The 24404-nt window shown below is 45.6% G+C and overlaps 1 protein-coding gene across 1 annotated transcript in view; it reads right to left on the bottom strand.

Moving 5' to 3' along the window:
- MYH15 (myosin heavy chain 15) overlaps positions 1-24404 on the bottom strand; it is a 69844-nt gene that overhangs the window by 26304 nt on the left and 19136 nt on the right. The window contains exons 6-23 of the mRNA XM_056327465.1: positions 21912-22291; positions 18874-19019; positions 17676-17779; positions 17177-17320; positions 15257-15413; positions 13765-13792; positions 12800-12893; positions 11419-11439; positions 10733-10825; positions 9302-9365; positions 9110-9208; positions 7055-7158; positions 6481-6619; positions 5755-5873; positions 4542-4691; positions 3388-3558; positions 2173-2352; positions 721-853 (exon numbers count right to left, since the gene is read on the bottom strand). Coding sequence (XP_056183440.1) covers positions 721-853; positions 2173-2352; positions 3388-3558; positions 4542-4691; positions 5755-5873; positions 6481-6619; positions 7055-7158; positions 9110-9208; positions 9302-9365; positions 10733-10825; positions 11419-11439; positions 12800-12893; positions 13765-13792; positions 15257-15413; positions 17177-17320; positions 17676-17779; positions 18874-18964 — 1891 coding nt within the window. The 5' untranslated portion in view covers positions 18965-19019; positions 21912-22291. The remainder of the gene's footprint in view (positions 1-720; positions 854-2172; positions 2353-3387; positions 3559-4541; positions 4692-5754; positions 5874-6480; positions 6620-7054; positions 7159-9109; positions 9209-9301; positions 9366-10732; positions 10826-11418; positions 11440-12799; positions 12894-13764; positions 13793-15256; positions 15414-17176; positions 17321-17675; positions 17780-18873; positions 19020-21911; positions 22292-24404) is intronic.

Below are 24404 nucleotides of genomic sequence, written 5' to 3'. Positions count from 1 at the left end.
CGACAACATCTATGGAGACGGGGTTGCTAATAAATAGGCTGTAAGTGATTTCAACTTCAGGACTGAAGAGCTACGTCTTTGTAATGAATGCCAGTCTTATTTACTCAAGATCAATTTTCTGGATGCTTTCTACTTGTCTTCTCACAAATAAAACAGTTCTGTGTGAATTAGTCTTGTCAAACAAACAAACAAAAACCCAGCAGTGAGCAATAAAGAAGATGCATTGGCAAAACCTACTTTGGCCAATGGTGTTCAGGTACCTTCAGCGTCTGCTTGCCACTTACACAATAAAATATTCCAAACCTCTCTCTTAAACATTGTATTTCTTATTTAATTCAAGGTGGCTAGCAATAAGGACTACGGCGTGGGAAACAAGAGCTGTGTTTGTTCGTAGGTATTTATGTACAAAATTTTTTTGTGCAATACTTGTCTGCATATCTGAACGCTCACACGCTCAAACTCCCACCGGAGCGTTCACAACACACAGCTTTCCTTGCCAAAATTGCTCAGAGGTATTACACATTCAAGCTAGCTGAGCTAATGGCCTCCTTGGTGTAACTGGCAAACTCCTACAGATGCTGTACGCATCTAAATAATTAGTCCATGCCTCATTTAGCATTAAGTCAATTGCTGCAGAGAGAATTGGTTTCTCTCTGCAATTCATTGCCAAGCACACATCCCAGAAACGGAGGAAAACCCACGGAAGCTGATGCTGCTTACCGCTGTCAGCGCCGACATAGCTTTCAAACAAGCTTGCCAGGAGCTTGTTAGATGATTTTTGGAAAATACCTACTACGGTTTCATTAAGCGGGTCTTTGTTCTTCTCAAGCCACCCAATGATGTTATAGGGAACCTGCAGCAAGGGTTTAGAAAACAAACCAGAGGTTGCAAATGTTCCTCTTCAGAGCAGCTAGTAGTTCTTTAGACTTTGCCTTGGAACCAGTGGACCTTCTGCAAAGTGCTGTGCTCTAAGTGGTAACAGCCACCTGGTTTTTCAGCTCTCCCCCTCCAGTTCTCTGCTCCCTAGGTCCTGAGCCTCTCTTCCTAATAATTACCATCCAAATCCTGCACAGCCCTTCCAGACGGTCCAGTCCCTACACCTTCCCAGGGACTCTCCATGCGGTTGGCCATAGACATACCAGGTCATCACTGCCCCAGGAACCCTACTAATAACTGCTGAAGTATAAGATGCACAAGTAATAATTTCACAACAGCATGCTACACTGAAATAATTAAGGTTTTCTGACAGAAACTTATTAATTAAAAATCTAACTCCAGGACTTCGCCACAGCTCTGTTTAGTGGAAAAATATGTTCTATTATTAGTACCTCAAGGGGATAGAAATTCTAATTTTCTTTGCTGAATGCATTAACAACTACAGCTAAAGACCAAGATGGGCATGACTTCTCTTAATGAATACAAAATTAGCTTAATGTTCAATTATAATCTGAAATTAACAGCATCAGGTAAGCTCCAGCTCTGCTGTGCTGAGGCTTCATATCAACTCTAGTCTGATAAAAAATTTCCTGTGTCCCTCTCAAATTCTGTCTGGCTGTCTGGCCTGCAAACTGGGTGGCCAAGCTCTGGAACTGGGCAAGTTTTGGCTCAGGCATCACAGTATTGGATTGTATTCCCGCTCACCCCATCAGCAGCAGACCTGGTGACTAAACCTTCACAGCAGAATTAACCACATTTGCTTTTGCTACTTTGATGCGCTGGTCCTAATGCGACTAAAAAGTGAACATCAAAGTTTTGGTTGTTGGTTTTTGTTTTGGTTTTTTTTTAACCCTCCCTGAATTTAGGCAGAAATTACTCTGTTCATTTGTACAGGGAACCAAGGTGGAAAGTTAGATGCTGCTGCTGTTTAAATACTAATCCTAACCTGATTACAAGAAAAGTGATAAAGGCAAGGCAAGGCATGTTTTTGGCAAAAGCGCTATCAGCCTTCCTCAGCTTGTTTCGTTTTATTTGTGTATCCAAGGACCAGGAGTCCTGGAGTCTGGTGGTGCCTCACTGTGTTGCACTACTTGTGCAGAGAGAGTTGAGGCTTTTACTCCTGACCGTTCCTTTCGTCGCCTCCTCATCCTTCCCACCCTCCCTCATTGTGCGCTATGGGCCAAACCCCACTTGGAAGACCCCGATACAAAGTCAGCCTGCAGCAGGGGAACTTACTGCACCGGCATAATGAAGAAGTTCAAAGTGAGCTTCGTATTTCCTTTTCTTATCAGGCCTGGGCTTCTGTAGGTTAGGTGACTTGCCGAGATGATTGTCATAGAGTTTGGCTTTGAATGTCATATCTGTAGCTTTTGGGAACATACACTCCTCTTCAAGGATCGACAGGATTCCCAGTGGCTGTGGATTTAAGGACATCTTCATTGGAACATGCTTAGGCTGCCTGCTTTCGGTAGCTGTGCAGCTTTTAAGTCTGGCCTGATGGAATTTTAAGCCTGCAAAATATCTTTTTTTGATATTTTGAAGGAGGAAGCCTTGGACTATTCTGTTAAGTAGTAGCCACACCTTTGGCTATTCAGTATGTCACTTCTGCCTTAGGAGGCTTTATGATGACTTCCAGGAAGGGTCTGATTTCCCTTTCAGGGCAGCTGGACCAACTCACATTTTATCATTCATGTTTCAGGAACAGATGAACTAGCTTCCTAGCACTGGACGGGTTGTTTGAGGGACTAAGTTCATGTGCAGATAACCTACCCCTGGGGAGGAAAGTGATCAAGTAGAAGAGCACTCAATAATCAGCCTTTCCACTCCAGCTAAGGCAGGACTTAAAATTTCATTTTTCCTCACAGATCAGCAGGGTTAGATGCCATGCCATACGTAAGACGTGGCAGAAAGAGCGATACAGCAAGGGACAGCTGTCCCCAGCAGGACCACATTATACTCGCAAAAAAGGAAAAGGAAAGGCATCTCCCATGCTGGGGAAGCGGCGAGAGGGAAGCAATAGTTCCAGGCAAAGCACAAAGGGCTTGCACATCAATATAATGTCACGAGCAGGAGTTTCATGGGGCACGTACTGACACATAGCATTTGCCCTGAGAAGCTGACAAATGAAGTTTGATGTTAAGCGTATGGGGAATAAAGTAAATGGAAGGGCAGTAGGGACAGAGAAAGACAAAAGCAAACCCTAAGATTACACAGCCATACGGACTAACAGGTACAGTTTGTGGTTACTGCTGGCTCCGTAACGCAAACTTACAGAGGCGAAGCCAAGTCACCACCGATACCCATCGCCCTTTGATACTGCATTGCACATAGAAAGGCAGGAACCGCCCTGCTGTCTGCTCTACTCTGCCCACTGAGCCCTGAGGACACCTCCAAGGGAGCATCATGAGTAAAACCAATTCAGCAGATACACCTCAGAGCTGCCGTACACACCTTCTCGATCAGATCAATGCAGGCCTGCAGGTCCATGCCAAAGTCAATGAACACCCAGTCAATGCCTTCCTTCTTATACTCTTCTTGCTCCAGGACAAACATGTGATGGTTGAAAAACTGTTGCAGTTTCTCATTAGTGTAATTGATACAGAGTTGCTCAAAGCTGTTAAACTGCAGGAGGAGATAAAAAAAGAAGCGTTGCACCACAGTTAACGATGGTAAGGGCTTGGTGGAATAGCAAGAAGGAAACTGTTTATAGCTAAAACCTTCTACACAGTGGCGGGTTGGGAGACTACTGGGCATAACACCCAAGGCATAGGAGGGGGGAGTTCAGTGGCAGGCTGCTGGCTGCCTCATGCCCAGATTTGTTCAGGTCTGTCAGGATGCCCTTCCCTTCGGCAGCATGCCACAGCAGTCCTGCGGAGCAGAGCCAACGCACCCTGCTCTGCTGCGTACGGACAGCAACACAGAGCAGCAGCATTAAACATCTTCAGGGACAGATTCTGAGAAACAGAAGTTGTGACATGCTTTATGCACATACACTTCTTTACAGTGATGATCGAATCACAGAGCAGCCCAGGTTGGAAGGGACCTTGAAAGATCACCTGGTCCAACGTTTTGTGGGAGAGGGAGCCTAGATGAGACTGCCTAGCACCCTGTCCAGTCACAGCGTGAAACCCCCAGTGATGGGGACTCTACAAACTCCCTGGGGAGGCTGTTCTAGTGATGGAATGTCCTCACTGTAAAAATTTTTTTACTTATATTGAGAGGATGATGTATCTCTTATCTTATACCGAGACGAAGACATATCCTATATGAAGAGGAAGAAATATCTTACCCTATACAAGATGCTTTCTCTCAAAGAGAAAGATTGGGAACAATACATTCTTCTAAAACACAGCCCAAAGCATGCAAGGTGTTGTCTTTGCTAAAGGTTTTCACCCTCTTCCTCCCCAGGAACTATCAGCATGTTCAGCTGTGCTAAATGATGAGTGTTTTCTACATCTATTAATGGAAAACCCTTGTAAACTCATATACACGATTTGCTTTACAACTTTCTCAGCTCACAGCCTTCTGTTCTTTTAGAAAACAGGAATAACCACCCAGGGGCTTGGTGTCTGTTATGTCCTTCCGCCTTACACATTAATACTCACATCAAAGATTTCAAACCCGGCGATATCCAGGACTCCAATGAAGAACTGTCTCGGCAGCTTAGTGTCCAAGGTCTTGTTGATACGGACCACCAGCCATTTGAACATCCGATCGTACACTGCCTTAGATAAGGCTCCCACAGCATACAAAACCTAAAACACATGTTTCACAACACCACTCTGTGAACACAGGGATTTCAGTGCCTGCTTCAATCCCTGCTTATGGTTTAAATGAAATGTCATGGTGGTTCTTATGACCACCAAGGCATACTTAACACAACACATAGCTTCTCCCATCACCTGTGCTGGCTTTTTGTCGAACCATTGTTATGTATATGTATGTATACTAATACATACAAAAAGTGCTAGTAAAGTACCTCTTGGGAAATAGCCGGAGAGCAAGTTGCGAATATTTTAATGCCTTACACATTGCCGTGGAAGTTAGGTACCAGAAAGCTCACCGGCTGGATGCCAGCCATGATGCCCAGAGCTACTGCCAGAATAGGGGAGGTCTGTGTGCTCAAGTTGCTCATTGCCATTTGCTTCTACTTGTTGAGGGATGCTGTGGCATAAGCAGGCGATAAGAAGAGTCCATCAGAAGTCTCTTTTTAGCCCAGGTGCAACCACACCAACAGGATAGACTTCTCCCCAGCAGTTTTCTAGTTTCTGAGCCTGTACCACAGCCTGTCTTCAAACAACAGATTCATGTTAACCAAAATGCTGCAGCATCTTCTACAACACTGTCACAGCTGCAGCGGTGCTAACCCTAGGACTTCTGTTCCCTGAATTAGGAGGTACCTCTAAGTGGGTATTACCTTTAGCTGATTGAGGTCACACAGAGCTTAAAATTACATGAATAATGAATGAGTGATGAGTGAACAAACAATCCATGGCTCAACTCTTCTCGGTAACTGTTCTCATCCAGAATTAGATTTCAATCCCCATGTGGTTTTCCTGCACCTGATTTCTTTGAGTGGCTGCTACTAACACATCAGAAAAACAATCCTATCGAAGGCCAGACACTATGCTTTTGGCAATCTGCCAGTTTCCCTCACTTTCACTGTCTCTTCCCCCAAGTTTGGGCATGTAAAATGAGAACAGGTACTAGAGGTATGAGTTAATATTTCTAGCAGCTGCCTGTCTCCCTGAGATGTTACAGGTGAATCCTCAAGGCTTGCAGGACAGTTATCCAAAGACCCCAAAAGCTTCTCCTTACCTGTTCAACACTTTGACCTTTGGTCACATACTCGTTGCCAACTTTCACTCTTGGGTGCAATAAACCCTTAATTAAATCGGAGGAGTTGATTCCCATTAGGTAGGCAGCTTTATCGGCACCTGATCAAGAGAACCGAGGTTTCAGCTGGTTTAAACTTCCACATGGAAGCATGCCTGGCCAAGAAAAAACATTAAGTACATCCACTTCCAAAGAGAAACTGAATAAAGACCTTGGGGTTTTAATGACGTGTGTTAGGTGTGCCTGTGCTTTTTTTCTTTTTTTTTTTTTTTTTTGTGGTAGAGAAGGCCATCTAGCTGCCTTAGACCCCAACCACTGCAAGAACCTTGAGAAACGCTTCAGGCACAGGGAAAAGGACATATCTCCACACTGGTTATAGATTTCAGGTGCAAGAGGAAGTAAAGAAGCAAGACATGATGACATGTAAGAGACAAAAAGCTAAGACAACAGGTTTTTACAACCATTTTGTTCAAATGGGCACAAAACCAGAATTACATTGGGTTACTCTGACTGTTTCTATTCACCTTCTACTAAATCAGGTTACCCACCGCTGAGTAAGCCACTGCTACAAATAAAGCACAGCACTCTTGGCTGAGCAGGACCTACACGGTGCAAGATGAAAGCAAACAGCCTGCTTCTGCTGCAACGCAATGCATGGTACGTGCTGGACTTCTGAAGGGAAGGAGTAATTTTAGGTGTTACTCTTACTTTCAGTGCCATCAGCCTCTGCCTGCTCTTCTCTGGGCCTTTGTTTGAACTTCATGTTCCCAAAGTGCATGATGGCACCTGTGAGCTTGTAGGAGCCAGACTTCTCATCGGGCACAAACCCCAGGATGTCCATGGCTTGCTGTGAAGAGAAGTGCAGGTGTTTTGTCACTTCCCTATTCAAAAGCAACAGCATTTTGCAGCCTCGCGATCTACCTTTGCCGGGCAGACATTACCAACCTGCCAAGGGGCGTTATCACACAAGGCAGCCGCTGGAACACCCTGAAGGCCAGCAGTGGCTGGGGAGCAGGAGGAGACCTCCCTTCACCTAGCATTTTATACATCTAATTATAAGAATGTTGTGCCCGTGGGCATTACATGGAGCAAGGCCAGATTCAAGAGTATAATAGTTTATCAGGCCTCGTGCTTCGCAGTATGAACACATGCAATTAAGACCCATTTCTGCTTTCCCTTTAGTCCAATAGTTTCAGTGTCAGAAGACAGGCTTCTGCCACCACTTTTCCTCCCCCCATGCACCTCATCTATGAGGCACAAAGCGAAATCAATACAGGCTTACATCCGTTGCCAGCAGTTCTTCTCCATCATCCAAGTTGTCCACTGTAACTACTCCTTGTGAGCAGAAGTGGTAGTCGTATGGGTTGGTAGATACCAGTAGCATATCTGTAAAAGAACAGCCAAGGTCAAAACTACCCTTCATTCAGGAAATCCCCCAAAAATGGAGATGGAAAAAGCAACTCTGACATACATTTGTCTCTGCACAACTCCATATAAAGTTGTTTTCTGTGTTGTTTGTGGTTTGTTTTGTTGTTTTGTTTTTTTTTTTTTTTACAACTGCAGGGCAGCAACCAACTCTCTTCTTCTACTATTCCAGAAGACCAAGATTTAGAGAAAGCGTGAATAAAAGGAATATGGGAATACTGCATGCACATCTGTTAAGCCTGTTTTGCAACATACTGAGTTCGTCATTTCCCATCTAGCCCTACTCTCTGCCTTGCATGCCTGTAGGGGTAAAAGTCCCATCTAAGTACAGAGGAGAAAAAGGTTTTAGTGTGATCCAAGACAGGGACAGTGGACACGGTTTCCCTCTTTTATAACAGACTCGCAAAAATAGCAACTTCCAGGACTCTTGGCAGAAGACACTTGGCTGTTGATGAACAAAAGTCTGAATGTGGGTGTCTCTTTCTCCCCCTTTTCCTTTTCCTTCACATCTAAACCCCAGAATGTAGAGTTGTTTCCTAGAAAGCTAGCTGGCTCCAAAACTGCAGGGAGAGTCCTGCTTCCCTAAACCAACGGAAAGTTTCACCCACATTCAGCAGACCAAGGTTTGCTCTAGATTTCAATCTTTTATATATGTACACACATGCCTACATGTCTAAATATGCGCATATGCATATACATATATGCCTATCAATATATGTGTATATATAATAATATTCTAAGTCTGTTTAACTTTGCTATATAGTCACGGTTAAGTACTCATTAACTACATTTATATTTTTCTATATTTATGCTTCTCTATATTTAGATACCTATGTGTTTATATACAAATGCATACATTTCATGTCTACAAAACAGAAGATCCCCATCGGTTCCAGCCCCTTGAAGAGCCTGCAGGCGTGCTCCTGCTGGCCAGAAAGGGGTGTGCTGTTGTATACAGACCGATGATTTATAAGAAAGAACATATTTTCCCAGCACAGGGGTTCGCATAGGAATCTCAGTGCAATGCTTCTTTGTAATCTTTCCCGTAATCACCGTTAATAAGGCCATGTAAGAGCTAAGAAGGTTAGGGACCTCACCACACACCGTCAGGATAATAAACCTTCAAAACAGATTATGATTGCTATGGCTTAGTAGGAGTTTAGCAGAGCAATAAAGTGACTCTTCAATGTACTTTATAAAATGTGTTCCTTCAGAGCACAAATTAAAGTCAGCAAACCACATCACTTAAAAACTAGTGATGGTTTTATTCAAAGCTCTGGGGTTGGGAGCAGAGAGAGCACATCTGCTCCCTGCTCTCCTCCAGCAGGTCTGTGGGACTGCGTGCAGCCAGGGGAAGCTCAGAAGGGGCAGTCACCACAGAAATCAGCAGCAGGCAGCTTTGCGTATTCTCTCTTGCTGCACGACATGCTAGGATGCCAGTTTAGGCATTTGGAGCAGAAAGAAGAAACTACCTTTTGTTCATGGACTTATAAGCAAATCTCCTTATACATGAAAATCTGGGCAATTAAAGTTTCATCATCACAAATGCTGTCAGAGGCACAGCATTTTCCAGATGTTTCGAGACCTTGGATTACACAAATTTGGTGTGACATCTTTTGCCTTCATAACGCTATGTTTTAGAAGTCCTATCTAAGACTCATTCCCTTCAGACTGATCCATCATACCACTTCACTTGCTAGGGCACCTGCATCAGTGTATCACAGAAAAAAAGTCTCTGTTGCTGCCGTCGGAACAGCATCTTTAAAAGGCAGCTTTAAAAGAGCGCATCTGACAGTGGAAGTGCAGTTTCACCAAGTGGAAGCCCAAGGCTTGGCCCCCTGCCCCCTCCTCAGCCACTGTCTGTTCAGCTGAAGTTTGATTCTTAAAAGCTGCGGCTCCACATGCTGCTTACCTAGTAACTCCGGCTTCTTTCCTGACAGGATTTGGTAGAAGATGTGATAGTCTCTTTCACCCGGTTGCTGGAAAATCACTCGGGATTTCTCCAATAAATCTAGTTGCACAAAGGAAAATTCAGTGAGAATGGCTCTCCAAGCTTTCCAGATGAGCAATTATATTTTGTAAAAGGAGAGAGTTTTGTGCTTACAAATCTCAATATCAGCAGATGACAGCTTGCCTGTGGTTCCAAAATGGATTCGGATAAATTTACCCTAATTCACAGAGAAGAATGTTCTAATTAGTGCATATAGTATACACAGAAGGAAACAAAGGGTGCTGCTTGCAGGCAATCATTTGGCCCAAAGAGCCCATTTATGCTAACTCCTTGGCTTTGCACAGGCAGATTTTCAATGAGAGGTATCAGACAATGATATTACGCTTTTCCAAGCCTAAATCCATACGTGCAGCTATGTAATCAGCTTGCGGGGAAAGGATAACAGTGGACTTATCTGCCAGGCTAAGACAGGGGAACGCACGTGGCTTCCAGCTTGGCGATGCAGGCTTGCTGCAGAGCAGGGCTCGGAGCAACACGCCTGGGCACAGGACACGGGCTGCTTTTTACACTGCTCTTCATTTGCAGTCCTAACTGACGTGCAACTCTTTACATCAGATGGGTACTGTGATTTTACACTGCTTTTCCCCCTATTTTTAATATATATTTTATATATATAATAATTTGCATATTCATCCCCCCAAATTCATAAAAATTGAGTCATTTTCATTTAATTTCTCGTATTCAAACACATGAACTCTTTTAAATAATTAATTTCCATTCAGCTGACAAACTCCTCATACAATTGTGTAGCTTTTCAACCCTGCTTACAACCCCTGACCCTCTCCACCCCTTCCAATTTCATTTTCGACTGGATTTCTTTGGGAAGCAAGGGCTACAAACTCAGGCTGTCATCCTCCTGCCATTTCTTCCAGACCTCTGAGCCAACGTCAGCCAGATGGGGCAGAGGCAGAGCTCCCGAGGGCATTGCTCTCCTGCAAGCCTGATGGAGATGAGGAGAGGCCCAAGGTCATGTCAGCTCTGAGGACAAGCCGGGGGCAGCTTATTCAGCCAAAAAGGTAGATGGATGGTAGGCGGGTCAAAGGCAGGAGCACTGCTGCGTGTGTGGGTCTGCAGAGGGGGGACATGTGGAGGGAGCAGGGACCTCGGTGCAATTCTGACCATTTCTGACACTTGATGACAAAGTAGAGCTATCACAGGGCACGGGAATGACTTAGGCGGGTGGAAAATGTGGTGGAAAAATAAGGCTATGCAGCAGAGGTGGTCCTGGGGAAGACCTGCCATTGCAGCTCAAAAGGTTTCATAAAGCTAGGCTTTGCTTGTCTTCCCCTCACGTACAGTTTAAACAGTTATTCAGGGTGGATCTACCTTTGTTCCTTTTTATCTTCAATCCTTTCACTGGTTAGTTTTTCCTGGTTAGATCCTACTCTGTTACTCTTCCACTATGTGGAAATCCACCCATTACAATAGAAGAAATGAGAAGCAACTTACAAAGGGCTTACTACAGAGACATTACTAACTGGCCATTGTTGAAGAGGACATCCTTGCCTTACATTACAGACTTACAAAACGTGAGGAGTTGTCGTTTCTCAGAGTTTTGGCATTTCCAAAAGCTTCTAGGGCTGGGTTCGCTTGAATGATTTGATCCTCCAAGGTTCCCTGGAAACCAAGGTCGAAATAGTATTGAGAAACCTACAGGCCACAAACTCAGTGTCACCTCTAAGCCAGCCACACATTCACTCCCAGAGAAAAGCCCCTGCAGCGATGGGATTAGCTCACCCCGGGGGTGGCACAGTGCGAATGGCATAACAGCATCAGCATCAGTCAGTTTCGAGTGCTTAAAAGGCCTCAAACATTCTGCTGCTCCCCGCTGTTTCGCTTTGTGGATCTCATATTTTATACCATCTGCATACAAAAGAGGTCACCATGTCTTCCCATGGACCGTGAAGCTGGTGGGGACATCCACGTGGATGTGTGTAGGGCTACTGAAGGCAGTGACGAGCACTGAAACGCATTAGATTTGAAGGCACTCAGCACTTGTAATATTTGGGATTCTTGGAGATGAGAAAAGCATTAACTGTCACTTGCACAAATTTCAGTTTGCTGAAGCGAACTGCTTTATGTGCTTGGGCTCCAGGGGTCCTTCACCAGGGAACGGCGCAAAGCGAGATGCTGCGGTTCGTGACATGGACCGACAGAGCCAAGTAGCATTTGCACGTGGAAAAGATAAAATAGCAAAGCTGATGACTTACCCCAGTTTTGGTAGCTGGTTGCTGTCGAAAGAGGAACACAATGGAGGAGGGAAAAGAGAGAGAGAGAGAGAATGTGAGTGCTAACACCAAGGACATTACAGAAGATAAAGATTAGCAAGGTCAGATGTCTAATGGGCACCAACGCACCAGCAGGACTTTTTGCAGGGCTTTTTGAATCCTTGCTTCCAAAAGCACTTGCAACTGTTTCTTTGCATTTACCGCACATCACAAAACAGCCAAGCGTTGTTCCTACCCAGCCTGCTGCTTTAACCTCCACTCCAAACATCTGCCTAATTTTGCTCTGGAGACGTTCCACAATGAACCCAAAGGCTAACTAACTGGACAGGGAGAAGAGACTGGTGCCAGGTGGTAAGAATAAAATAATGTAAATGCAAACAGACAAGTTTTAGACTATTAGATCATGCTGCCCTTGAACTCTTGGATTATTTGGGAAAAAGAAAAAAAAAGGGTAATGATAATGAAAATGCCACCTGAGCTGATAAACTACATGGAATATCTTCCAGCTGCAGTATGTTATTTGCACGATTTTTCCCTGAGCACACCAGGTCTCAGACACCAAGCTCAGCACACACAGAATGCTGGCTCTGGACCACGCTGTCATGTGTTCAGAGAGCCCTGCAGGCCTTGTGTGAATGTATATTAAATTTTGGTGATGTGAGTTACGTGTACAGAATCTGAGCCTGGCTGAAATTTTGGCCGTGTAAATACAGTTCACAGGAATTGGTAAATTCACCACAAAAAAGTGTTGACCATTCAGGTGCAATGAAGCTCAGAGTGAACAAGCTCATAGCAAGATAAGATTAAAAGCAGCACAAATACAGCATTCACCGTGACCTTAGAAGGAACTTAGAAGCAGAACAATACTTATCCAAAGAAAAATACAGAAAAGCTGATTGAAAAAAAATACCTTTTGTCAAAATATTCCTTTTTTTGTGGAAAAAAAGGCTTTCAACAAAACAGACTTTTTGATGAGAAATTTTAATCCTAGTCCTTTTGAAGACTGCTCTCTATGTGAAATAAAAATGAGACTTCTTAATCATCAGTCTCTCATCTTTTGGCCAGCTTTAACACAACAATAAGCATATTTAACACACACAAAACCTAAAACTCCTAGAAAAAAGCAGCAGCGGGAGTGGTTTTGCTGCTCCCTTTGGAGCGTGGCACGTTCAGGTGGGCATTGCCCTGCTACCTTCAGAGCTGCATGCTCTCGGTAATGCCACGTAGAAACACCAGTATCTTTTCCCACCAGTTTCTTTTCTTAACCATGCCTGCCGAGGTCTAGCATCCGGGATGCAGACTTGTGAGGCTAGTGGTACACAACCGTGGGAGTCTGAGAGGAAAGAGCCACCAGCAGACTTACATTCTTTTTACCAGGCTCCCCCAGGGCTGCCACCGTGGCAAAGTACTGGATGACGCGTTTTGTGTTGACAGTCTTGCCAGCACCGGATTCTCCACTAAAGGAAGGAGGAAGATAACAGAGGCATTGCTCAAACAGCTGTAACTCATCCTTCCACCCTCTGTCCTGCCAGCTACCCCCCCACGCAGGCTGCTCTCGGGACCGCTGACTCCCATTTCTGCAGCCTGCTGTTGGGCTATTTCCGTGGAAAGCAGATTAAAATGACTGAATGAAGAGGTGAATGCCTCTGACAGCATTCTTTCTGTGACTGGGCTCAGAAATCTTGTACAAACCCACACTACACTGAGCTGCCTTTAAGGGCATGAAGCTTTTGTTACAGGCACCTGGGCTGAGGATCTGAGGTACACCTACATAGAGCGAATGAGCTAGAAAACCTGCAGAAAAGCTGCACTAATTTGCCAGCGTTATACAGGAGCACATGCGAACTGTGTAGAGAGACACCCAACTCTCCATCTTTGATGCTTGCCAGGAAACGATGTGCCTCTTCTTTACTGCCTTGGTCAACTCCCTCCCTTTAGACATGTCTACACAACATTCGTAACTATAATTTGCAGCAAGAGCAACCACATTAAAAAGGAGTCTTCCGTGTCCGAAGAGGGCAGCCACAGCAAGGCAAACCCTGGAAGAAGCTTCTTTAATTGTCTACTGAGTTGTTTAAAAGCCTATTTGGGATGATCACCAGATGGGGATCAGGGATGGACCAGCCTCCATCCAGCCCTTGGCTGCTCCTCTCCCTCGGGGCTGAAGGCAGCCATCAGATGGCCAAATTGCCAGTAACTTGGCCTGGATCAAGTTCTGGGCGATTCAGCTGAGCTTTCAAGGGTCAGCTTGTAGTTCAGCAGGATTTTTTTTCTTCTAAGTTTTTCACAGCAACAGAGTCTCAAATCAGTCAAAAAAGAAGCACTTACGTGATCAGCATAGACTGATTCTCCCGATCTGTGGAGGGGGAGAGGGAAAAAAAAAAAAAAAAAAAGGACAAACTTAGCAAGCTGTACAAATTGCTTATTATAATTGCAAACAAGTAGCAACTATTCTAGAATCAGTCCTGCAAAGACAGGAGGGAATCAGCTGACGCAGGGGTGGGAAGGTGAACACTAGCATCACCTAGGCTGACCTGACGGGCAGCAGTGCCAGCTCTAGCCCTGCCCTCTCATGTTCTGTCAAGTCACTATTAAAGACCTGTCAGTTGTGCACATTCCCCCTCTGTCTGGGAAACTATAAATCATGCAATTTCCTGTCATCAAAATGGTTTTTTTTCTTACTCCTGAGTACATCTTTGCTCACATCTGACCCTTCTGCTCCTGCGGTACAAGACCCACCCATGCAATTTTGCTGTTTCTTCACTGTGTATGTACTCTTCAGCTGGCCGTGCTGCTGGAAGGAACTAGTGTCCCCGCTGTTAATGGCCTGACCAGAAATAAGTGTTTATTAGAACATTTTGCAACCTTAATGTATTATTAACCGAGTTCCGTAAATGCTAAGTCATAGCAGCTTCTCAAGCTGTTGAGCCTAAATTCCTCTTTTCTTTCTTAATTCCAGTCGTTGTGACAGGCTACATAATGGGCAGCCTGGCCATATGTCACCCTTAGCTGATGAAAGAGCATCACTTTGCTGCCACACACATCCCCTTTGCCCAGTGCTTTCTGTCCCCTCACAGCTGTGGCACTTCCCATTTTTTTAAAACCAGGTGACAGCAGGATGTGTTTCCACCAGGTCTCTTTGGGATTTACCCTGCTGCCTCCCAGAACCTGGTGTGAGCACATCACTGCTGCCCTCTGCTGATACACTCTTTTTTTCCCAGTAATTTGAGGGTCAGGATGAGAAAATTTCAGAGGAAAATTCGGAGTTTGGTGTCACAGGGTTGCTGCTTACGGCTGGTTCATGCGAGCGATGCGTGCACAGCGCCCTAGATAGCTGGCCTTCACTAACCTTTGCATAAATACATTTTACAAGCGTTAGAGTATTCTAACTGAGCATAGACTGACCGTAAGTTCAATTTTGAAGTTGGGAAAATACTTCCAGACCTTTGGGGCACAGCTCCATTTCTGTTACAAACTGATGGATTCACCCAGTTCAGACACCTACATTTGTGCACCTTACAGATAACCCATATACAGAGCTCACTGCTACCACCAGTGCCGCAGGGACAGTCAGGGGAGTTAGAAAACAAATACATGTGTGTGTGTGTATATATATATATATACATATATGTAAAAATTGATGCAGACTGTTGAGCCCCTGCTGCTTGTAGAGGATTTGCACATTTGTGGCAGACTGCAGAAGCTCTTACAAACTTCCACTCGGTACCAATCACGCCAGTGAATAAATAAACGAATAAAGCAATACATGAATAAATAAAATAAAGCCGAACCAGATCGGAAAGCAAACAGGGCCACTTACTACGCAGCATGTCATGGTATGCGTTATCAGCAATAGAGAAGATGTGGGGAGGCGCCTCCGAGCGCCTCTTGCCCTTGTATGCAGCAACAACCTCTGACTTGTAGACAGGCAGCCACTTGTAGGGATTTATAGTCACACAGAATAAACCAGAATAGGTCTGGAGAGGTGAAAAAAAAACAAAGAAAGAAAACAAGAGTGAAAAATAAACGGCTCAAGGAATAAGAAGAAAAAGTCTTAGCTAACCGAGCAGGACACGGTGTTTCCAGCTTCTGATCCGAGTTTGAATTCTGACTTGACTTGCAGCCTTTGCTCTGAGTTTCTAACAGGCTCCCAGCCCGCTCAGTGACCTCCTGTCGGTGACCGCTATCAAACCGGCAGATATCAAACAGCTTCCCATTGGGGGGGGGGGGGGGGGGGCGGGGCGGGGGGGGGCAGTTTTCAGGATGACAGCCAGAAACAGCCCCTTCAGCAAAACCAAGGGCCAGCAAACAGACCAAGGTCTGATTTTCTGCCTTGCTGCCCCACGAGAGTTCTTTCCTCTTGAAAATTGTCGTTACGAAGGAAAGAAAAGTAACAGCTTTGCTGCTTGAGCTCTGTTCTTAGGCAGAGGAACAATCTCCTTTTATTAATCTGATGTGAGCACCTTGGGGCAATTTCTGGTGGGTGTTCAAAAAGAGAGCGACTTCACAGGGTTATTCCCCAAAGCTGTGGAGCTTCTTTCAGCTTTTGGAGAAACACGGTTGGCAAAAATCTATTTTTGTAGTTGCTCTTTGGGCTATCTACATCAGTTAGCTGGGGCCTGGTGCCTCTGAGGAAGGAGGAGTTTGCAGCTGTAACCCCAGGGAGTCGCTGTTAGCTGGTGACTTTTCAGGTACTTGGTCCAGATCGAAGCAAAAATCTCTGAAGAAACCCAGTTATCAGGGGGACACGAGCACTATGTGCGCACGGATCAGTGAGCTCAATTAAGTTCTAAAAATCTCAGGTAAAATCCAGGTGCCTTCCCCCCAAAAATAGCATCAGGACCTGCTCCAGAATGGCTTTGGCATGAGTCCCGAGTCCCATTTTCTACAAGGGAAAGAAAACCCCCAGCCAGTAAATGGATTAAGGCAAGATGACTGATTTTCTACCGCTACTGACCTGCAAGCAAAACTACGCTTTAGGCTGTGTGTGCCCATGCAGGGGCTGTCAGAGAAATGCAGAAAATGTTCAACAACCAGAATTTAAATGGGGAAAAGTTGAATTCACTCCTCTGAGGAACACCAAAAAGCAGAACAGGGATGGGCTAGCAAATGTACAGAATCCCCTGACTCATTTCAGACACAACCGAATGCAGCAAATGGAGTAAAAGTCTGGCCTCATAAAAGCTACTGAAGCTTGTTCTGGTGCTGACAGAAATTATGTTAATGAAGTCACGGGGAAGGTACAGAGCAAGGGGAAAGGCCAGAGTGAAACAGGACAGATGTCAGCACTGAAAATGAAGGTAATAAGATTACTGAACTAAAGATAGAAAGGCTCATACTTAAAAGAAGTTGTGTGCGTGCTTGGAGCTCAAGGAATCGTGTCTTAACAAAGCGATCTCCATGGCTGGTGCTGACATGGGTTAATATTAGGACAGTAAAAATAAACTAGGTCTCCCCAGCGCCTTGATTGCTGAAAATACGCTCCCTGCCACCCCTCTCCTTGGCAAGCAAGCAAACCCAAGGAACTAGGCACCCCCTTGTTCATGGCTTTGTCTGCCTGCGCTCAGGCAGAAGCCAGCTCCAAGGAACTTCTTTCCTGAAAAGATAAGCAAGACACTCGGTTTGGCCACTTGTCGAAGCTGCAGACTGACTATGACGAACACAACGTGTTCAAACATGACATCTGCTCTTGAAGCACTTCAAGAGCAATTTCTAAATATACCCTTGTAACGACCCTTACATAGATCATCCAGTTGCTGTAGCGCTTTCTCAGATTGTACAGCACAGACGCCTCGTTCAGATGGGTCAGCATAGCCATGTCCTCGATCATGTCAAATTTGGGAGGGTTCATGGACTGCACATCATCTTCTTTGATAGTCATGGTCTGCAAAGACAAGTAAGTACAGCAACACTGGAAAACACTGGGATTTTTTGTTGCTTCACACAGTTTATAGGAGAACGTTATTTTTTTTTCTCTCTCTCGTGCAGAGGGAAGTCCTCCAGCTCGAACCTAGCTTTTGTACATAATTCCATTTGAATTTACCGCTACCACCACCGCATGGATGGGTTTCCCTTGGTGGTTTTTCATGTGTTGTTCTGATACGGCATCACTTACTGGGGCTTCCCGTTGGCAGCCCATTCCATGAAACAGGCAACTGAGCTTAAACAAGGACAGGTAATTTCTGGAGCTCGCTGCTCCAGCCCTGTTAGCCACGGATCAGACACAAGCAGCTCTGTACCCTTCCATCTGTTGTCTCCACGGTCACTTTGCCACCGCTGGTTTCTGTGATTTCAGCTTCAACGTAAGCTTTCTTCTCATCGGGAACCCAACATTTCTTCTTGCCTGTGAAATGAAGGAGACCGAGGGTTCGCAGCCTGGTGTCAGACAGTGACACCGTGCCTAGCTAAGCGAGATGGCTGCGTTATTTTTTCTGCACAAGGGACACAAAACCTCTGGGACCTCAGGAGATGGGCAGCGCTGGGGAGCTGCCTGCCAAAGCGGGGCTCCCAAACATTGTCTCCCCTTTGAAACTGCCACTTGGCTTCTTCTAGCTCCTTCCAGCACAAGGTGTCAAAATATTTCACAAATGCTGGCTAAGCCTCAGCCTCCACGGGAAATCCATAATCATTATCACCAGTGCGCAGATGGAGGAGCTGAGAGCCAAGCCCAAATTAAGGCGTTTGCTAAAACGTCACAGAGAAAATCGCAATCTGAGTGAGGAATGCAGCCCACATTATTTGCCTGCCAGCTATCAGATTTAACCTTATTCTTGCACATTCTTCTGAGGTTTGTCTTGAAAATTAATAACTCACCCTGAGTTATGTGCGTGGCTTTTTAGAGTTTGGAGTAGCTGCACTGGACTTTAGGTCTTTAGCTGCAGCGACTACCCTGAATAGTGAAATGCTGTGGTTGTGGGTGTATTTGTACTTATGCTACACCTCAGGGCTCAGAGAAATCCTTTTCATGAAGAATAAATTATGGAAAATGAAAAGCTAAGGTCAGATTGTCATACAGCCTGCAAATCAAACAGATGTAGAGGTACGACACAACGAGACGTCTTGTCAGGCCACAGAATCCCTCTCCTTACTGGAAGAACATCAGCGTGTGTTGTTTTTCTTCCAAGCGGACAAGAAGTGATCCCCCCTTTAGCAGAGCAGTACAAATACACCTATCTTCTAAATCTATTTACTATAAATCGGGAGATTATTTCTATTTAGTACTACCTGAGGTTTTTTAATAGCTTTGCAGAATAAAGAAACCAGAATTTGGTTCAACCAGCTGACTCGAACAGCAGCAGCAGCAACAACGGAGGCTTTGCATCCTGCTTTGCATCCTTCTTTGCATCCTGCTTTGCTCTGGGTACCACAACCACGCCGGGATGTAACCCTTATCCCTCTGCAGCAGCTGCTGGCAGCATACGGGGCGCAGGCACTCACCATCGAAGGCGACCGTCTGTGCCATCATCAGCTCCTTCTCGCTCTTTCGGAGGAAGGGAGCAGCCTCCCCGAATTCCGACATGTCCATCATCTTGGCAAGGATTCAAGGCGGCACAGCTCAAAGAGGAAAAAGAAAGGGACGTGGTCTACCCAAGGAAGGAGGGGGTAGGGGGGTGGGGAAGAAAAACATACATTTCGTGGGTGATCTGAGGCAATACAAAACACTCAGTGCCACATGGCAGGTGGCTGATCTGATGAACTGGTAATGCAAACACCTGATGCAGATCTGGGGCTGTACAGCATCCCTAGCTAAACCCTCCTCTGGCTCAGCCTTTTTTAAAGCCAGCCAGAGCCTGTGTGGTTCAAAACCTCGGTGTGGGTACAGTTATCTCCGCAGGAGAATTTAATCTCTTCTTTGCGGCATGCATGGTGTTTTAAGTGCAGGAGGCACCACTTGAAGCTGTGATTTTAAAAGCCACTTACCGGGGGCCCTTTCTGGCCCCTTTCAAATTTGCCTGGAGCAGGGGTCTGCTCTCCAGCCGTCTCCCCAGGGCTGTGCACCTCAGCCACTTCAAGCATCACCTCAGGCGGGCGTTTTCTTGGCATCACGGAGCGAGGCTTCCTCGCTGCGAACGGAGAACTGCTGCAGGGGTGTGTGTTACGCCCTTGGTGCGGCTCCAGGGACACCTGCCCACACTTGTGCTGGAGAAAGCCAGCACCGGAGCTGGAAACAGCTCTGCTACCTGCAGCATGCTCCTCTGATCACACCAATTAGAGTGTTATTGAAAAAATGTTATTAGAAAAAAACGGGACTAAAACAGCTCAGGGAGGTCCCATGCTCGTGCAGCTTCCCAAGTGGCTGGTACCTCCGAATTCACCGGCTTGGGTGTCCCCCTGCAGCAAGGCACGGTGGAGAAAAGTGCATCTGCAGTATGGGTGCAAGGGCTTCGTAGTTTTTTAGATTGATTTGAGCTTATTAGTCCAGCTTAATACCGACACTTGCAAGGCCATGGTGTTTAGGAGCCTTTTATCATGAAAGAGAGGGCAGGGGACATGGGGGTAAGCGAGACCAATTTGCTGGTTCATACTGCCAAGCGATTAATTTGATTGTTATGTATCCTATAAAGTGATCGTACAGCTATGGTTTTATTTTTCTAAATCTTTTTTATACACACACATATAAACACTTACACACATATGTAAAACACTCAGGGTGCTGTCCAGAGAATGTCTAAAAGAAGTTTCACTGCTAAAAGGTGTACAGACATGCACACAATTTCAGAATTTCATATATATATTTTTTCTTTCGAGTCAAGACACCATTCGATTCCTACTTGAAGCTGTACAAGTGACCCTCAGATATTACCTCTTCCCTTACTTTATTTACTGTGCAATATTCGGAGCAGCTGGACAAATTTTCAAGAGTCCTATCAAGACAGACACTGTAGTCTTTCAAAATTAAATTAAATTTCTTTCTAACAAAATCCTGGTAGGGATAAAAACTCTCCATCAACCAAGGCAGGTTTTTTTCAGCACATTCCTCCCAGGGAATGTGAAGCCCTTAAACAGCAGGACTGCCAAACATTTTACATTCAGCCCTCACCCACTGCTGCAGTATGAGCTTGAGACCTTCTTTCTTGGTGCTGTAGAGCAAAAACTTTCTTCTTCAGAACTAGCCTTAACTGTTTTTTTTCTTTTTTAAAGATTAAGGGCCTACATAAGCACAACCATCACCAATTATTTTAAGATCATCTGAGCCGACCAAAATTCCCAGCTGGAGACACGACTCAAAACTAGCAGCATGGCAAAGCCTCTCTCCCATGGGGAGCGTGGAGCAATGGAATTACAGCAGTTCCTACCTTTAAGCAGAACAGCCTTAGAGCATGGAAGTGTCATTTCACATCAAATGTGAACATCTCGAGAAGCCACTCCAGTGTTAATCTCGAGGACTCGGGACAGATTCTCACAGGTCCTAATATACACTGAATGCTGCAGACTGCTTCTGCGCAGCCCAGCTCCATGTGCAGACCTCTTAGGGACAGTTACTCAGCTATCTCCTTCTTATCTTTTTTCCACATATATTCAGGGGGAACCGCTGCAGCAAGTGTGTTACACTATAAAGCAGCACTATGGCAGCTGGGAGAGAATTCTTTTTTTTTCGGATTTACAACAGAGGTGGGAGCCCAGGCAGCGAACACCTTGCAGGTACACAGAACTCAGTGTGGCAAATCTGTGCCAGATATGAGAAACTGGAAATGTTGTTTAGTTTATGGTCATAAAATTATTTTTTAAAGGTAGTATAGTTGGGAAAGATAAGGCAGAGCGAAAGACATTGGCTTACCTTTCAGTCTGTTCTAGCTAACAACAAAAAGAGCCAGCCCTTGTATATGAACTTTGGAAGATGCTTGGAAACAGCTACTCCCTGTAGAAAGCCAATGTTGCTACACCAAGCTAAGTGGCATGCCCAGCACCGCTGACAATTTGGACTTGAAATTCAGACTTGCAAAGGTGGGACCTCATCCTTCCTTGCCGGGGCTGTTGGAAGAGCTGCTGTAATGCTAATGGTTCACCTGCAATAGCTACGGCAGAGACACCCGCCTGCCTTTGCAAGGGAACCCTGTAATTCTCCAAGGGCTGTAACTCAGGTTGGATTAAAGAACTCCTTGGAGCAACAAGCTGCTTGAAATTGCAAACTGCATAAGCCATCACCACTTGCAGCTGATAGACAGAAAATATGACTTGCAGGTACTGACTAATCAGTCCACCCACATGCATAATTACAAGGGACCTGACGCTTTCCTCAGTGGTTATTCTAGCTGCTAAATGAATGCACCGATGTTAGAGAAGAAACGCTTATTTGCCACCCTAGCATTCAAGCAGCATCCTAGGATGACTAACATAGGCTACACATTTAGCAATATTACTAAGACCTTAACTTCAGTTAAAGACCTTAAAACCTCAGTCACATCAACCCCGTGGAACAGCGTTAGAGCCCCGCCAGCTACTCTCGTTCACAAGCGCGAGAGGTCGGTACTCACCCTGAGAGCACACAGCGAGCGTCACGCCTCCGCCTGGTCCAGACTTTATATGCCCCTCTCTCAAGGTCACCGGGGATAACGCCTTACAGGCATCCACAGCTTTCCTCCATGCCTATATTTGTCCGCCGGATCCCGGGTGAGGAGACAATGCCTGAGGAGGGGACACGTGTGGCTGCAGGAATGTCGGCGGGGAGCAGCACGCTTCTCGCCGGCCGCCCCTCGCCGCGCCATTCTTGCTCCATGACTTCATGGAAGAAGCTTTTCCTGCTTCGGTGTTTTCACAGGGGAAAGTATTGCTTTTCCAAGTGCCTCAGAACTTAATTACCACTGGCTCGCGGGGGGGTGGGGGTGGAAACGAAGACTGGGCAGGTGTAGCTCCCCTAGAACACGAGAATCAAAGCACAAGGGGCAAGTGATTATAAAGGGGATTTGGTTACGTGAGCCAAACTGCCTTCAAGCAACAAAGCTGGGATGTGAGAATGTGTAGGGGAGTCCCAGTCAAGCACTTTCAATCCCCTCCTTGGGCCCCAGAGGTTTAACAGCCAAGCCTATAGGCTCAGGTCGGGGATACATCGCTATTCCCCGGGTTATGAAGAAGGCAAGAGAGTGAAGAAATTTAAGAATATATTGATTCTGTCTGGAAAGTGAATCACAGGTAAGGAGCAAAGCAGGCATCAATTTTAGCGAGTGCTTTGCTTCAGGAAACTCATTTATGAGACAGAGTTTAGGCAATGTCTGCCCTTCTTATCGCAAGCTCATTTCTCCCATAAAACAAGCACTGTAAGTAACTCGGGTCTCATTTCACTTCACCCCATAAAGAGCAAAACCACCGACATCCAGATTGATTTGCTTTTACCAGCACAGGTAGATATATAGGTATCCTTTGGTCCTAGCATAAACTGGATATAAAAGCACAAAGGAAAATAAATACTGTGGATAATGCTGCTGGCCACAGGGACAAAGACAATATATTAGGGCTTTAGAAAACTCATTTCCAAGGGAGCAAGGGGGAGCCGGGAGGGAGCTTATCCACAGCTTCACTGAATTCTTTTAGATACCCGCAGGAGCAAGTGGCTCTGTTTGTGACCAGGCAAGAAGAAAAATGTTTGCATGCTGAGTCTGCTATTTTTAAAGCTGTTGTCCTGATGGCTGGACAGTGACAGGCTGCACAGGCAGAGTAGGTTTGTAAGAAACCCAGGAATTTATGGAAGCGATAGACTCAAAGACAGGGGATTGATGTGGCAGGCCTGAGGATCCCAGTGCTTTAGTAACCCGGTATTTTTAGCGTTTGGGGAATGCAACCAAGAGACAGAGAATCCCTACTGCTTCGCTAGAGACGTGCCCACCTCCAGGCAGGCTTAAGCTGTGAAGAGGGTCCTGGGCTAAAGCCAGGGGTGAAGCTTGCAGTCCTGCTCTGGATCCACCCGTGAAGGGAACCTGCCGTCGAGCCGAAAACAAGCGGCGTGAGATGGAGCAGCTGTCGCGCTCGCCTGGCTGCTTCCCTTCGACCAGAGGCGCTGCCCTCCCCTCGCAGCCGGCTGCTTCAGGGGCTGTGTGCCCCACAGCATGGCTCTACGTTGGCGTCGGGGCAACCCGTCACCGGTTTGCCTTACGCCCGGTGGACAAGAGCTAGTGATCTCAGTTGCTTGGATGAGCAGCGAGCGGCTGTGCAAAGCTCAGGCAGGCGCTCCTGATCACATAATTTGAAAACAAGGTAAACTGCACGTATCGCCACAATTTATGGACACCGTTAATCTGCTGTGAAAACTGAGAATATGATTATTTCACGCCATAAGGCTATAACATGCCGATACTCTCTCCCTGCTGCTCCTCTCTCACGTTGCCAGTAGCTTTACTTCTAAACACAGCATTCCATTACCACCTACTTTGCCTAGGAGAAGGCATCTTTTTTACAAATGCACTGTTATCACTTACATTTTTTCTGTTCTGCAAATATCCAGCTTTCATCAGTCCTGCATGAACACTACAATCTCACTCCCACGCCTCTCTTTTCCTTTTTGGGGCTGCAAACAACTGTTCCCGTAGCTGATGCCGATGCAATTTCAGCGCCTGCGTTGCTTTGGAAAGCTATGCAGCCAGCACTGGTTCAAACACGATCGATTTATTTTCTTTGCTAGCCTGATGTGAATTGATACTGCACACATTATTCCTGCCTTTCTGGAGTTTATTTCCTTCCTTTTAATATGAACCAGAATTTGCAGCACATTTCCCCTAGATTAAATTTCTAACAGTGACAACCAAAGTCATTTGTCTCTCGCAGCAGCTACTTTTAGAAAGGTTAATGCTGGCCACTGTTTCTAGGGAAACAAGGGACTTTGATAAGAAGCCCTTGTGACTAACCTATTTTTAATAACATTACATATTGGAAAGGAATGCAATAACATTTATCACCTCTGGTCACAGATAGTGTCAATGTTGTGGTCTTATATAGAAAAGTTGGCGTCTGGGATGTGTAAAGCCCCGTGATGAACC

This window comes from Falco biarmicus, chromosome 2, assembly GCF_023638135.1.
Source record: "Falco biarmicus isolate bFalBia1 chromosome 2, bFalBia1.pri, whole genome shotgun sequence".
NCBI lineage: Eukaryota > Metazoa > Chordata > Aves > Falconiformes > Falconidae > Falco > Falco biarmicus.
Note: the sequence above shows the minus strand (reverse complement) of the source record. Positions and strands in the feature narration are given on the sequence as shown.